At 36.0% G+C, this 14,823-nt stretch overlaps 1 protein-coding gene and 1 pseudogene across 1 annotated transcript; both read left to right on the top strand.

Moving 5' to 3' along the window:
* The first annotated feature begins 340 nt into the window (after positions 1–340).
* Positions 341–2,712, top strand: LOC140857011 (SKP1-like protein 11). The gene is made up of 3 exons (XM_073255212.1): positions 341–611; positions 904–1,262; positions 2,387–2,712. The coding sequence occupies exons 2-3, from the start codon at positions 948–950 to the stop codon at positions 2,558–2,560; spliced, it is 489 nt and encodes a 162-aa protein (XP_073111313.1). The 5' UTR covers positions 341–611; positions 904–947; the 3' UTR covers positions 2,561–2,712.
* Positions 2,713–7,922: 5,210 nt separating this feature from the next.
* Positions 7,923–9,883, top strand: LOC140857012 (zinc finger BED domain-containing protein RICESLEEPER 2-like; annotated as a pseudogene).
* The last annotated feature ends 4,940 nt before the right edge of the window (positions 9,884–14,823 follow it).

A 14,823-nucleotide genomic window follows, 5' to 3' on the forward strand; every position in this document is an offset into this window, starting at 1 on the left:
GGGACTCTATAAGTAATTAATGCATCAAATAGCATTTGAAATATGAACTGTAATTAGATTAAAGTACTCAACTAACAACCAAATAATAGGGATTCTGCTGGATAGGTATCTCAGAATTCGTATTGAAGCCTATAAAATAAAGTTCTCTTCCATCTCTCAGTTCTTTCATCCCATCCTAGCATCTCAGGGCTCATATTTGGTCCTCTTCCACAAACACCGAAACCAACAAGACCCATCCGTATATTAGACTAAATTTGGTAAGGAATTTAACCGCAACAACAAGGCTAGGTTGGTCCAGGTCTGGGTCTTAAGGCTGGGCCTTGCCTATGTGATGGCCCGGTCCGATGCACCAGCTCCCCGTGGGAAAAAAAAAAAAAAAAACTGGAGGAGGACTCCCATCGGGAGTCTCCTTCTCCGATGAGTCTGGATGGGAAACGGACTCCTAGGGCAGGCCGGACTCGGGCGGAACTCTAGGAAATCTTCTATAAAAGGAACCTCTTCCCTCCAAGGCACTCCACCATGAGCAATCCCTCTTCTTCCTTCTGGAGCTACCTGATTCCTATCATTGTGCCTGCCGGAATTTGAGGCCGGAGAAGCTCGCCGGAGCTAAGGTAAGTTCCGACCTCTCTCCCCCTCTGATTCCTACTCTTTTTCAAGGCCTTGAACCATCGCTGCCCTGTTCGTTGGCGATAGAGCTGGGACCCGAAAACGACCGCGCAAAGATGCTCGGCCCTGTTTTTAGCTGGTTCGCTGCCCCATCGGTGCAGGGACAAGCTTGGCCCAGCTGGACCAGTCACGATCCCAATCGTCTCAGGAGCCCTCCCTTTTAATCTCTTATTCGTATTCTGTCATGAAGTTGATATTGTTCTCCCCAATAAATAACCACTATATTCTCCTCTCCAGAAATACATAGCGAGGGAGCGAAATAATTGAGAGAAAAGACGTAGATGATGTCGTTGGCGGCTCAGAAAGAGAAGAAGATTGTTCTTAGAAGCTCGGATGGTGAGGAGTTCGAAGTGGAGGTGGCAACGACGAGGCAGTCGAAGATGATCAGCAATATGATCAACGATGGCTGTGCGGAGGACTCGATTCCTCTCTTCAACGTCGACGCCAGGACCCTCGCCAAGGTGATCGAGTACTGCAGGAGGCATGCCGGTGCCACCCATACACTCGACGAAAATGATAATCCCAATGAGGAGATCAAGAGCTGGGATGCTACGTACATTGATGTACATCAGACCATCCTCTATGACATTCTTCAGGTGAGATCCTCAGTCTTTCCGGTTCTCTCTCTTTCCTGGTCTGAGGGATCTTTTTTCTCTTGAGCTTGGATGATAGCCTTCAGCATTTTACTTTTGACATTCAAGAAGCTTGAAGTTTGATATGTTAAATTGAAAGTATCATACTAGGGGATGATACGGAATCATTGTGTTTAGTTTTAGAGAAAGGAGAGCATGAATCTAAAATAAATTTAATTTAAGAATTATACAGTAGATTATCTCTAATTTAGATTCTATATGCCTCAACATTTTAGAGAGAGAATGATCCAATTGTTTGTAGATAAATCTTGATATCAAGACCACATTACAAAGAGCAAATTAAATACAATCCACAATGAATAACAGAGAATAAAACTGCATAAATTTTAATATTAAGACCACCGTACAAAAATGGATACTGACATTATATGCCCTCATCTATTATAACATGCTTATGTATGAAACTATCTTGTCTCGTTGGGTATGTGTTTATTCATATAAGCAGGTTCTCTAAAATCTAAAAAACGGGAGCTAATCCATATGTGAGGTTCGAGTGTTATCTCATGTTCTTTAGATCTTCTTCATTATTTCTTAATTATTTGGAGAAAAGTGATGGGCAACACCATCAATATTTCATTGGAAGCATCAAATACATTCTTCTATAGTTTATATCTTCTATATATAATCATATTGCTGGTTAATTATATAATTTTGTCTGAGATAAACATGTTTTGATGAACACATGTTGGTCTCCATTTCTTCTCTTTTTTTTATTTTTCAAATGGCATCCTTTCTTTGCCCCATTTGATAGAGGTTGTGGTGTTATGAGAACTAAATTGCCAAGTTTGACCCTCATTTTTTCAAAAATGAATTAAATTATGTGTTCTAAATTATAGTTGAGTCACTACCTCATTATTTGTTTCAACACCAAAAATTGTATTTCCATTGTTGATGAACATATTGCTCTTTGGTGGGTTGAGATTTCAAAATTTAAAATGTTCTCCAGATAATAGCCTCTCTTTTTTTTTGTATCTCATCCTAATCATCTTTTCATATGATGTCTTAAGTTTGCCGAACTATAAGGGAAAAAAAACAAGATAACCTAACCTTTCCTATGTTGATTTCAGGCTGCCTATTATCTTGAAATCAAGGATCTCTTAGACCTTGCATGCGAACAAGTGGCTAACATGATCAGGGGGAAGCGTGTTGAAGAGATTCGTAACACTTTCAACATTAAGAATGACTTCACTGCAGAGGAAGACAAAGAGATTCGGAAGCAACACCCATGGCTCTTTGAGTGAAAGTGTGGACAAGGAAACCAATTAAATTTTCAGCTCTTATTTGAGTAGGGTTGTTAAACTAGATAGGTAGTGGATAGAACCTAAAAGTTATAGCTAACTTTCGACACCAACTTGCTTGTGAGATCTTGTCATTAGGTTTGTTCTTTGGTTTGTTTAGCAAGGTGATCTGTACATGTTTCATGATTTAAAATTTTGTTAATGACTATAAAGCTTGGAATACTTTCAAGTATTGTGAATTTGTGCCATGAGATACTAATTTTACCATCCTATTTGTTCCCTCTATTATGTCTCTCTGCAATTTCATTTTATATATTATCTTTGTTTCTTAAGACTACTATTGAAGAAGTAGAACCATTTGAGAATAACACCCACATCATCATAGAGTATTTTTTATGAGTATATTCTAAGAATATGACATGATCGAGATATATTAGTATGAAATGTTTTCCTCTAATAAGAGTAATGCTAAATGTGCATGTTTTCTATATTTGGAATTTAGTGAGGGATTCTGCAACTTTTTGGAATTTGTTCCATAGGCAAGAGATGGTTGTAGCATTAGTTCAGCTTGAGGAATTACTTATCATCCATTTTTCTATGCTACGATTCAAAAGTATTTTTCTTCCATTATAGGTCTTACTTTTAATGAATAGGATGCTAATCATGCTATAAATAGTCTTTAGGGTTAAGACTCTCAAATATTTTTGTAATATCCCCAAAACTTATTCTTATATGCAAATGTATAGATTTTGTGGAAACTAGCAATGGTGCTCGTGGCAAGATAAATCTTGGATTGGTTTGTTAGTATGACAACAAAATGAAAGGTGGAAGGAAAGAACTTGGCATGCAAAGAGACACTGTATTGATCAACTTCAATTGACATTTGAACCAAAGATCAGTCTGGAACTTTTCTCACAAAAATAAAAGACTAGCATGAAATAGTAACCAAAACCCAAAGTTGGACTCAAGAGAATCTAAGAGGATGGACAAGTATTTTGAGCATCGATCTAGTTTATTTCAGATTAGTTGCCATTGGCCTAGCCCTTGGCCATCCTACAAAATGTGTACATCTATAATTGAACATTCATATATGCCATATTCACAACATCCAATATGTCTTTTGATGGAGTCCTCATAAGAAGTGAAAAACATCAATTTGTGAAGTTAGTAATCGATTTTGAATTGGCTTCATCTAATCCAAAATGGATAAGCAAATTTTAAATTTTACTTAAAAATAAAATCTATATGAAATCCTTTTTTTGTGACAAAGCAATGATTTTTGTTTGATTTCACCCATGGAAATTTGTTGACTATTCTTTTAATTCCATGGCCAAAATAAGAGAGAGTTGTTTATGATTATACATGGATTATGTGCAAGAGATCCTTCAATGAGGATGAATCCAAAGACTCAATTACAAGAATTACATAACTTGATAAAATCAATCTGACTTTTGGCTGATATTGTTTTCATCTTTCTTCCTTAAATAGAGTAGAGAAGTATGCCAAGAGAGGTTTATTCAATAAAAGTGGGACTATTATTTTCTTTTTTTTGAAAAAGAGCATGTGTATAGTGAGACATGAGCTAATTTGCATCATAAAGTACTTATGATGGCTAAAGAGACCAAGCCAGAAATTATTTTAGTTCTTTTGGTACATGAGTGAGAAATTGTTTGCAACACCTAAACTTGAGCATTTGAATTCCTATAAGGCAAACATAAAGAATCTAGCTGGAAAGCATGTAAGTCTAGATAATCCTTTCCAGGAAGAAGAATTTAGATTAGTTACCTTTGAATTAGCGTAGGAAAAGGCCCCGGGCCAAGATAGTTTTTATTGATTTTTTATCAAGGATATCCCTCTATGCTTAAGAAAGACACTTAAAATCTTTGAGGAGCTCAACTCTCGCAAAAATGATTTGAGAAGTATTGACTTCATTGTAATTTTCTTATTCTAAAAAATAAAGGATGCAAATTCTGTTAAAGAGTTCCGGCCTAAAAGTTCATCAAATGAGATCCAGAGAATTATAACAAAGTTTCGGTTGATATATTGAAGGGCGTCCTCTATGAGTTAATTTTGAAAAGTGGTTTGCTGTTATAACAGTATGATTGGTTTTGGACTGCTTTACTACTGCTCAGGAAGTTGTGTCTTCTACTTATGATGAATCCAAGACTCTTGAAATTAGGCTTTGAAAAAGTATGTGATATGATTAACTAGGACTTTTTGATCATTCTTATGCAAAATAGATGCTTTCTGAAAAATGGATTTGCTGGATTTAATGTTGTCTAACGCCAGGCTGTTGTGGAGTTCTTTTGAATGGTAAGCTAGAATGATAGATTTTTTGTAAAAGGGGTCTCAAACAATGAGATACTCTATATCCTTTCTTATTCACATTAGTGGATGATATGTTGTTCGGAATGTTTTTATTGGCACAAAGAAATTCTTTGACCAATGGTTTTGGAAATAATATGGCTAATAAAAAAATAGTGCCCTTAAAGTTGGATGATGATACTGTGGTGTTTTGTAAACCTAATTTGTAGCAGGATGGAAATAGCAAGGTTCTCTTATTTTAGATTTCATAGTTGTCTATTAATATTTCCAAATATTCTCTAGTTCTAATGGGCTCGGATTGGGATGCTGGAATTTAGCTGTGCCTCTTTACTTGAATGTGAAGTTAGACTATTTAGCTATCAAATACTTGCGTCTTCCTTTTAGACCAGGAAAATTACTCAAGACTGATTGGTTGCCAATCATTGTTAGAGCGAATGGAAATTGTCTTGATGAAAGAGTTGAGCTTTATCTATTGGTGGCTGGTGTACTCTTTGTCAATTTAGTTGAACTGCTAGTACCGCACAGAGTGGATAGTTAAGAACCATAATGACTAACACATGTACTTGCCCTCATCTACACCTAACATCTGAGGGATCTAGTCAGCTCCAGTATTCTGCTAACTAGGATACTGTGGTTGCATATCATAGAAATAATATTCGGTACATGTATACATGCATGCAATAACAAATTTTGTACCATATATGAAATATATGATAACTAGATAGGGAAAAATGTAGAAAATTATGTTAAGTAATTGATACTAAAGAAATAAATCAAAATCCCATATGGTGATGGTGGTGCCACAAATAAATACACAAAATAGTCGATATGAGGATCTGTGCATGCATGTATTTAGTCTTACGTTGACTATGCAATCGATATGTTCTGAGTACTTATATATAAAGCTAAGAAACCTAAATAATATCTTTTGGCTAGTCTTTTTAGATGAGGTCCTAAATTTTTGAGAATGATATCAGAGCATATCTAGCACACGATCCATATAGACTAGAAGATACTACAATAGGGGCTCATTTGGGTTGACCATTAGCTCATTATTATGCTTGTGGTTGGATTTGAATGGATTTGGACTCTTAACCTAGCAAGGATGCCCGAGCTTAAAGAAAAAGTATGTCAGAACTCATATGGATGTATAATTAATCCCACATTAACTATGCATTGGATAGATCTTGGATACTTATATAGGGTCAAAGAGTCCAAATAAAAATCATGATCTTATGTGATATACTACTCCTAGATTGATCCCACTAATCTAATAAAAACCATGATCTTATGTGATATACTAATTGAACGTGACAGGTCTCTTACTTAACATCATCCTACAATTCAAGTAAAAACTATCTCATTAATTATTTTAATAAATACCCAAATTTAAGATTAAATTCTATGTCTTTAATTTAAATCTAAAAATAATAAAATAATAATAAATCAGTGAAATATCTTATATAATTTTTAAATCAAACAAAACAATTTTGAAACTAGTCTAGATTGTCATCCAATTTCCCATCACTACATGCAAAATGCTTTACATGACACTTATGATGGATTACTAGTGCACATTTCATCTACAAATAGGGCTGGAAGTGGGCTCGGGCCGGCCCGAGGCCTATCGGGTCGGGCCTGCTTCGGATCAGGCTTCAGGCTTGGCCTGAAACCATCCAGGTCGAGCTCGGGCCAATAAAATAGGGCCCATTTTAATTTTGGGTCGGGCTCGGGTGGACTTTTGGTCCGGCCCGTGCTTGGGCCCGGGCCCGAAATGGAGCCCTTCTAAAAGCCCAATTGCCAACCCGAAAGGGAGCCCAAAATAAAAATGGGACATGGACCACATGGTCAGACCGACTAAAAGAGCCCTGAGCGGCTGAGCCCATCGCCTCGAGCCCTCAACGCCTCTTCAGACTTCTCACTTCCGCTCTTCCTCTTCTCTTCTCTTCTCCATCTTCAATTCTTCCCCGTCCGTCAAAGTCGATCGTCCATCCCTGGTCCATGTTCTATCCACCAACTGCCATCATCATCTTCCCCTATTTGTCGACAGATCTTCCGTCTTCCCCTTTTGGCGTGTTCTGTCCTTGATCCGTGACATCGGTCCTCCATCTTCTCTCATTGTCATCGACCATCACTGACATTGTCTTCCTGTCTTCGGCCATCACTGTTCATCATTTTGGGTAAGGATCCTCCAAATCCCCTTCCTCTGGATCTCAAGTCTTAGTATTCCTTAATCTTTTCTTTTCCTCTTTAGGGTTCTGAACTTTATTGCCAGAGAGCGGAGGCTTCAACATTGTGCTGCCGTACTGTCGTGCTGGGAGTTGCGCTTCAACACCTTGCCAGAGCCAAGGTCAGACCTCTATCCTTTTAATCCCATTAAACCCATCCTCTTCGGCTCTTCCTCTTCTCTTCACTCTTCTATCTCCTGACTTTCCCAATTTCCCCATTGAAGTCTCGAAGTTGAAGAGGTTGAAGAGCCCTTGGCCCTCCCTGGTCCGTGTTCCATCCACCGACCGCCATCACCATGCTGGGCAGCTGGGCTTCAACACCTTACCGGAGCCAACAAGGTTAGATCTCCATCCATCGTGCCTCTAGCCTCCTCTGTTTTGATCTTCTTCATTGTCATTATGTCATATTGATCATGCTAAAAGCCTCCCCTATTTTGGTCGCACTATGCATGATTGTATTGTTGTGATTGATCATTTTAGGCTTTTAGCTAATCACCTATTTTAGCATACTGATCATTTTAGCACTATGCATGATTGTTTTGCATACTGATCAATTTTAGACTTTTAGCATATTGGTCATATGCAGAGCACTATGCATGATTATTTGCACCTGTGATCCGAAACCACCAACAAATAATCGGTTCCTTCAAAAAAATTTTGGGACAAAGTTGCATGATGTTTGGTGTATATCAAATTTTTTATATTTTGTCATATTCCTTTTCGAACAATTAAGATATTAATCATTGTATTCCTTCAAAAAAATTTAATTTTTTTAATAATTTATGTTCTTATTTCAATAGATTATTTTATTTATGTCTCATTCTAAAATGGATGAAAATGAGACTGTTCAAAATATAAGGGATGGAGATGATAAAGATGAAGATACTGTTGAAGCTATTGAAAGTGATAAAGGTTCTAAAAAAAGATCATGGGTATGGAATCATTTTATCGAGAAAAAAAAATCTGATGGGCCAATAGCTATATGCAAATATTGCAAAAAGGTATTAAGTGGCAATACTAAAGGAGGAATAAGTCATCTAAAATGACATCTTGAAAATATTTACAAGAAATATCAAAAGAATCTGATGAATCAAATGTTTATAGTAGCAAGTTCAAAAGATCTGGTGAAGTCTTTTAAATTCAATCAAGAAGAGAGTAGAAAATTACTTGCAAAATTTATTATATGTGCCAAACTTTCATTTCGTACTGTTGAGCATCTTATTTTTTCTGATTTTATGAGATCTGTTCAACTGTTGTTTAATGTTATTGGTCGTAAGACAGTAAGAAGTGATTGTATAGCTTTGTACCAAGCAGAAAAGAAAAAAATACATGATGTATTTAAGAAATTAAATTCTCAAATTAGTTTTACTACTGATATTTGGACATCAAATCAAAAAATTGGTTATCTTTTCCTTACGGCACATTATATTGATTCTGAATTTCTTCTGCATAAGAGGATAATTAGTTTCAAGAAACTAGCATACCCTCATACAAGTTTTGCAATAGAAGATGCTATTGGAAAGTGCCTTGCTAAATGAGAATTGGATTCTAAAATATATGCCGTTACTTTAGATAATTGTTCCACAAATGATGTTGTAATTAGAAGGATTCAAGATCACTTTTGTCATGGAATGTTATTTGATGGAGAGTATAGTCATATCAGATGCTGTGCACACATATTAAATATTATGGTTCAAGATGGAATGAAAATAATTTATGAAGCCGTTGAATGCATAAGGGAGCTTATTAGATATGTGTCTGCATCTCCATCTCGAATGCAAGGATTTAATGAAATTGCACAACATATGAGACTTCCTATTAAAAAGGGCTCACTTTGGATGGTGCTACAAGATGGAATTCTACTTATGAAATATTGACTGTTGTAATTACTTATAAAGATATTTTTAATAAATATGCAACCGAATATTCATGTATATGCCCCACCAATAATGAATGAAAATAAGCTGATGTAATTGTTAAATTCTTAGAAGGCTTTCTAGATGCCACTAAAGTATTTTCTAGTTACAAGTATCCCACATCTACTTTCTATGTAAAAGAAGTTTGGGGAATTAGGGTCTTATTGATGCATGGGAGTATTGATACTAATGATACACTAAAGCAATTGACAAATGAGATGCAAAAGAAGTTCAACAAATATTGGTCTCAGTGAAATATTTTATTTGTCATTGCTTCTATTTTGGATCCTAGATCAAAGTTGATATTTATAGAGTTTTGTTATCAAATGGTATTTGATGTGGAAGAGAGCAAAAAGAAAATTGATGAGATTCGTACTTATCTTTATAAATTTTATAATGAGTATGCAGATGCAACAAGAGTGCAGCCTTCTGTAAGTTCAAATGAGCTAACAGCTGATTTTGATGGACAAAGTCATATAACTTCAGTTTCTTCTTTTAACTTGAGCAAAATAAAATTTGGTATGGATTTTGTTCAATTTAGAAATCGAAGTTCTTCGAAAAGGCCAAAGAGATCAGAGCTAGATAGTTATTTAGATGATGATGTACTTTCTGATATGAGGGACAAGCAATTTGATATCTTAGCATGGTGGAAGAGCAACACAACAATCTATCCTATATTATCCAGAATGGCTAGAGATATTCTTGTTATTCCAGTCTCTACTGTTTCATCAGAATCGGCATTCTGCACTGGTGATAGAGTTGTAGACCAGTATCAGAGTTCATTGAGTTCATCTACAGTCAAGGCTTTAGTTTGTACCCAAGATTGGCTATGTGAAGAATATGATGAAGGTATATAAATAATTTAAATTTATATTATATTTTTTATTTACTCATAGTATTTATATTTTGAAGATTTATGATTGATATGTCATATGTGTCATGTGTGTTAACAGTTACAAGTAGCTCAAATTTTTTGAAGTTGAATGTGAATGATGGCACCCCAAAGCGAGCCGAGCAGTAAAGTTGGGATGTGGACGTAATAATATGTAATCATCTATATAGTATTTCTTTAATCCATGTAAAATTATAAATTTATTTAATTAACAATTTCATAAGTAACCATCTATATATTTTTAAATTTTTGGAGTTGCAGTTTGCACTATGTACATGCTGTCCAAAGTCATACCATAGAAAGTGTTTGCCAAGGTACTTAGCAAATTCTTCTCCAATTTTTAATTATTCTGTAGCTGTGAAGCATTTAATAAGCAAAACTCTTATGTTCTTCTGTGGATCATATTCTTGCTGCATTAATTAGAAATTTTTTTTTGAAGGCTCAAAGGAAAAAGGTATCATAATGTGGGCTTGTGAGCTCTGCAACAGCTTTTGACAAAGCAACAGCTTATTTTTGGAAATTTGTTAGCAAGAGCTTCTGACAAAGGAAAATGTCTTAATCTGTGATTGAAATCAAATTTAAGGAGGTTCTTCACTGTTTGGCAGCTACTAACTGAAATCTGTCTTTGGGAATTGAATATTTGTATGCATAAGAATTTTTGTAGAGGGTACACAATGTGGGCAGATCTTGGTAGTCAGTTTGTCTGATGAGCATACTATTTGCTGAAATTATCTGGCAACTCTAGCTCTCATGCGACATATAAATATTAAATGTGTTATATAGGAAGCTGAAATGTTTGAATTCTATCGCTTTGGACGGTTTATATTTGCTTTGCAGAAAGCTCAAATATTTTGCCTTGATTCTCTGGTTCATTTTTGGCCAATGCTCTACTACAGGCACCTTTTCTCTTGCCACGTACTCCGTTTTTCCCCCCTCCTGGTAGGTAAGCATACCCATGAGATGTTTAAAGGGCTTTTTATGGATCTGTCATTAGAATGTTAGATTTTAGCAGTTAGTTGGTGCCTACGGCCTACCCGTAAGATGAAGAATGTTATACTCCAGCAGTTAGATTTTAGCAGTTAGTTCATGCTGCGGAATTTTGGTTTGAACCTCTGCTAACCTGTATGCTAACGGCCAAGGAATGCTTTGTCTCCCGAGAAGGGGGCATAACCAAACTCCAAAATGACTCATTTTTGGGCTGTTCTTAGAGAGACTAGAATGCAGATGGCCGCTTAAACTTGAGACATGTTGCTTCTATCTATTTTACACTCGGCTGGCGTTACTTGAAACAGAGGTGGTGGCTGAAATGAAAAAACTTACTTCAGAAGAGTTTCAGTAACATTTGACGAGCGTGCAAAAGGCAAATTTGTTTGAGATATCAGTGTTATTTTAAATATGTATTTGTCATTCGTGAACAATTTATATTTCTTTTAATGTCTATTTGGGCTTGATTCAGGCTTGGACGCGGGCCTAATTCGGGCTTGAACAATGGGCTCATTCGGGCCTGGACGTGGGCCGGGCCTGATTCGGGCTTGGATGCGGGACGGCCCAATCGGGTTCGGGCCTGATCTGGGCTTGGGCTCGGGCCGGGTTCGGGCCATATATTTTTTAAAAAATTCAGCCTAAACCCGGCCCGAAGCCCGACAAAAAAATTTGTGCTGGGCTCGGATAGGGGTCTGGCCTGGCCCAGCCCGGCCCAATTCCAGCCCTATCCCCAAATTTACTTATTTTATCTCATTATGGTTAAAGGTTAGTTAGCACAGCACAATGACCGTGATGTGGGGTAGAGCACTTTCTCTGAAAATACTCTTCCCTCACCAAACCAATAACCCCTAACTTTCCCCTTAGTTTTGATTTTGTCCATTTAATTTATTACCTTCAATTTGATATTTATATTAATATTTATTTTCTTAGATTGGATATGCCTATATTTTTAGATATATACTAGTGTCCGTCAAGTACAAGCATGGATGGTTGTAATTCCCTTTATAACAATTCTTATTTTGTATTTCCTATATAACTTGTTCTCTCATAAAATTTTATATGTAATTTCATAGATATACTTTCACTTTTGAACACAACTTTCTTGCTCTCTTAAAGCTAGAGGTAAGCTAATAGAGAATTTTTTAATAATGCTAAGACAATTTGGACATTAAAATGTCCATTTGCATCCAAATAGAGATAGCTAGAGACTGAAATCAAGAAATAAAATCTGTTGCTACTTTGTTTACCCTAAGCTATTAAGAATGTGGCTGACAAGCATCACACACACACACACACACAGAAAGAGTTCTATTTTGTTGTGACTTGTTAGGACTGCAACTCCAAGTTTTTTAAATTATCATGGTGTATTTTGGTTGGATTGGTAAGATGCCAGATCATCTCTTCGGTGTATTCTGATTGGCTTAGTAAGATGCCAGGTCATCTTTATTACATGCCATACCCATTGTTATATTAATAAAATGATGGGGAACATTCAAGCTACATAAGTTTTTCCCATTATAATTCCGTAGGTGGTAATCCTTTTCTGATTGTAATATAAATATTATCCGTATATGAAATAGAACATGCAACTTTGTTGATCTTTGAGTACTAAATTCATGATTATAGCTAGGCCCAACTTAGGTTGTGGTTGCTACTTTTTTTCCTTTTGGTTAATGAATGATCATTAATTGTTAATCGATGTAAGCTTGTATCCTCCAAAAAATAAGAAAATATGAAATAACTATAGAAGAAGACAAAAACATATTTAGCTATTCAATTTCTTAGAAGATTTACATTTAAGATCAAGCTCATAAGGTAAAATAATTAGTACTACTACAATTTGATCCACTAAGAGGGTGTTTGATTGGGATAATTAAGGTCTGGAATGGGAATCGAAATAGATGGCTCCCATTCCAAGTATTTGGTTGGGGGAAATTCCATTCCGATTTTCATTCCAGAGAAGAATGTGAATGATCCATTCCTTTCTATAGTGAATCCGGCTTCACCTCAAGGGAGTCAAAATCTAGAGTGGATTAAAAAAAAAAACTCATCGGGCATGGGATGTGGGATACAAGATCATGGCCAGGGGAGAAATGGAAGAGGGAGAGCTTGAGAAGAGGTTGGAGGGGATCGGCAGTGACGATGGAGGGGTGGCATCAGATGAAGTGGTGGAGCTGGAGGATGGAGAGACCTGCACGATGACGGAAGAAGTCGAGGATGGCATCGGGCTTCGTCGGAGAGGTGAGTAGGAAGGTGGGACGAGAGTAGAGAGGAGGCACCAGTGCCGAATGGAGGGAAGAGGGCGGAGGAGCTGCAGACCACCAAGGGGTTTGGAGGGGTGGTGGTGGCTCGGAGGAGATGCGGGCTGCCAGGGGGTGGGGCAGCTTGGGGGAGCCGCGGACCACCAAAGGCTTGGAGGGGTGGGTCGGAGAAGGCACTGGTCCTGTGGAGATGGGGGTGGGGGAGGGGGTGGCACGGAGAAGTGGAGGAGACACAGGGGGTTGGGGAGTGGGGTGGTGGTGGTGGCTCGGAGGAGTGGCAGGCTGTGGGTGGGGTTAGTGGGGTGGGGGGGGGGGGAGGTGGGGGCGCAGAGAAGTGGAGGAGGCACAAGAGGGGTCGGGATGCGGTGCGGAGGGGATGTAGGGAGCTGGAGGGAAGGGGTGGGGGGTAGTGCGGTTCACACCGATGGAGGTGGGGGGTTGGGTGCGGTGATGCCATGGAAAGAGGGAGGAAGATGGAAGGAAAAAAAATAAATAAATCCTCCCTTACCCCTTTATCTTCTAAAAAAATAAAATAATAATAATAATAATAACAATAATAATAATAATAAATAAAATATTATTTTTTAAAAAATAATATTTTTAATTTTGATTCTTTTAAATGAACCAAATAGCAATCACTACAACAAAATAGGTTATTAGCGACGAAAAATTTTCATCACTAATCATCTATTTTCGTAGCTAATAGTTATTAGCAACGAAACTTTTATCGTCAATATTTCATCGCAAATAATCACATCATTGATAATATTTTACAATGAAAAAAATATTTTATCGCTAATAAAAATTATTTACGATGAATAATTTTTATCGTTAAAAATTTTTTGATGAAAAATTTTAATCATTAAAAAAATATTTACGACAAATTATAACGTCACTAATAAATAAAAAATTAATAACGATAAAAATATTTTCATCACTATTAATTTAATTAAAATATTTTCTAAAATAAAATTTTTAAAAACTTTTAGCGACAAAAAATTTATGTCGCAAAAAATTTTTTTGCAACAAAATTTTTTTATCGCTATTAATTTAATAATAAATTTTTTAAAAGCTAAATTTAAATAATATTAGTGATAAAAAAGTTACATCATAAATATGATAATTTTTGATGAAATTTTTATCGCTAATAATTATTTATGATGAATAACTTTTCATCGTTATTAATTATATATAAAATTTTAATAGTTTTATATTTATTAAAAAATTAAATTATCATACTTAAATATTTTTAAAGATTAATATTTTGATGGAAATAATTCCATCACTAATAATTTAAACATATTTTTTAAAAAATAATTTATGGATATATATTTTTAATTTATATCTATAATATTTTTTATAAATTAAAAATAAAAAATAAAAATAAAAAATTTATACAATAAATTGACACATAAATTTTATTATTTTATTATATTAAATTAAAGTTATAAAAAATTTAAAATAAAAATAAAAAAATACATGAAGAAGTCATCAAGTGTCGACATTTGGAGAGCGAGTTGGGGAAGAAAAGCACTCGAAAGAGCTCGAACCGGCCTGCTGCTGCTTCATCAACTGTATCATCTACTCCATCTATGCCATCCACTCCATTTGGATCTGAAGCTACTGATACTCGTCGATATGTGCAGCCAAATACTGAGCT

Source organism: Elaeis guineensis, chromosome 4 (genome assembly GCF_000442705.2).
Source record: "Elaeis guineensis isolate ETL-2024a chromosome 4, EG11, whole genome shotgun sequence".
Classification (NCBI taxonomy): domain Eukaryota; kingdom Viridiplantae; phylum Streptophyta; class Magnoliopsida; order Arecales; family Arecaceae; genus Elaeis; species Elaeis guineensis.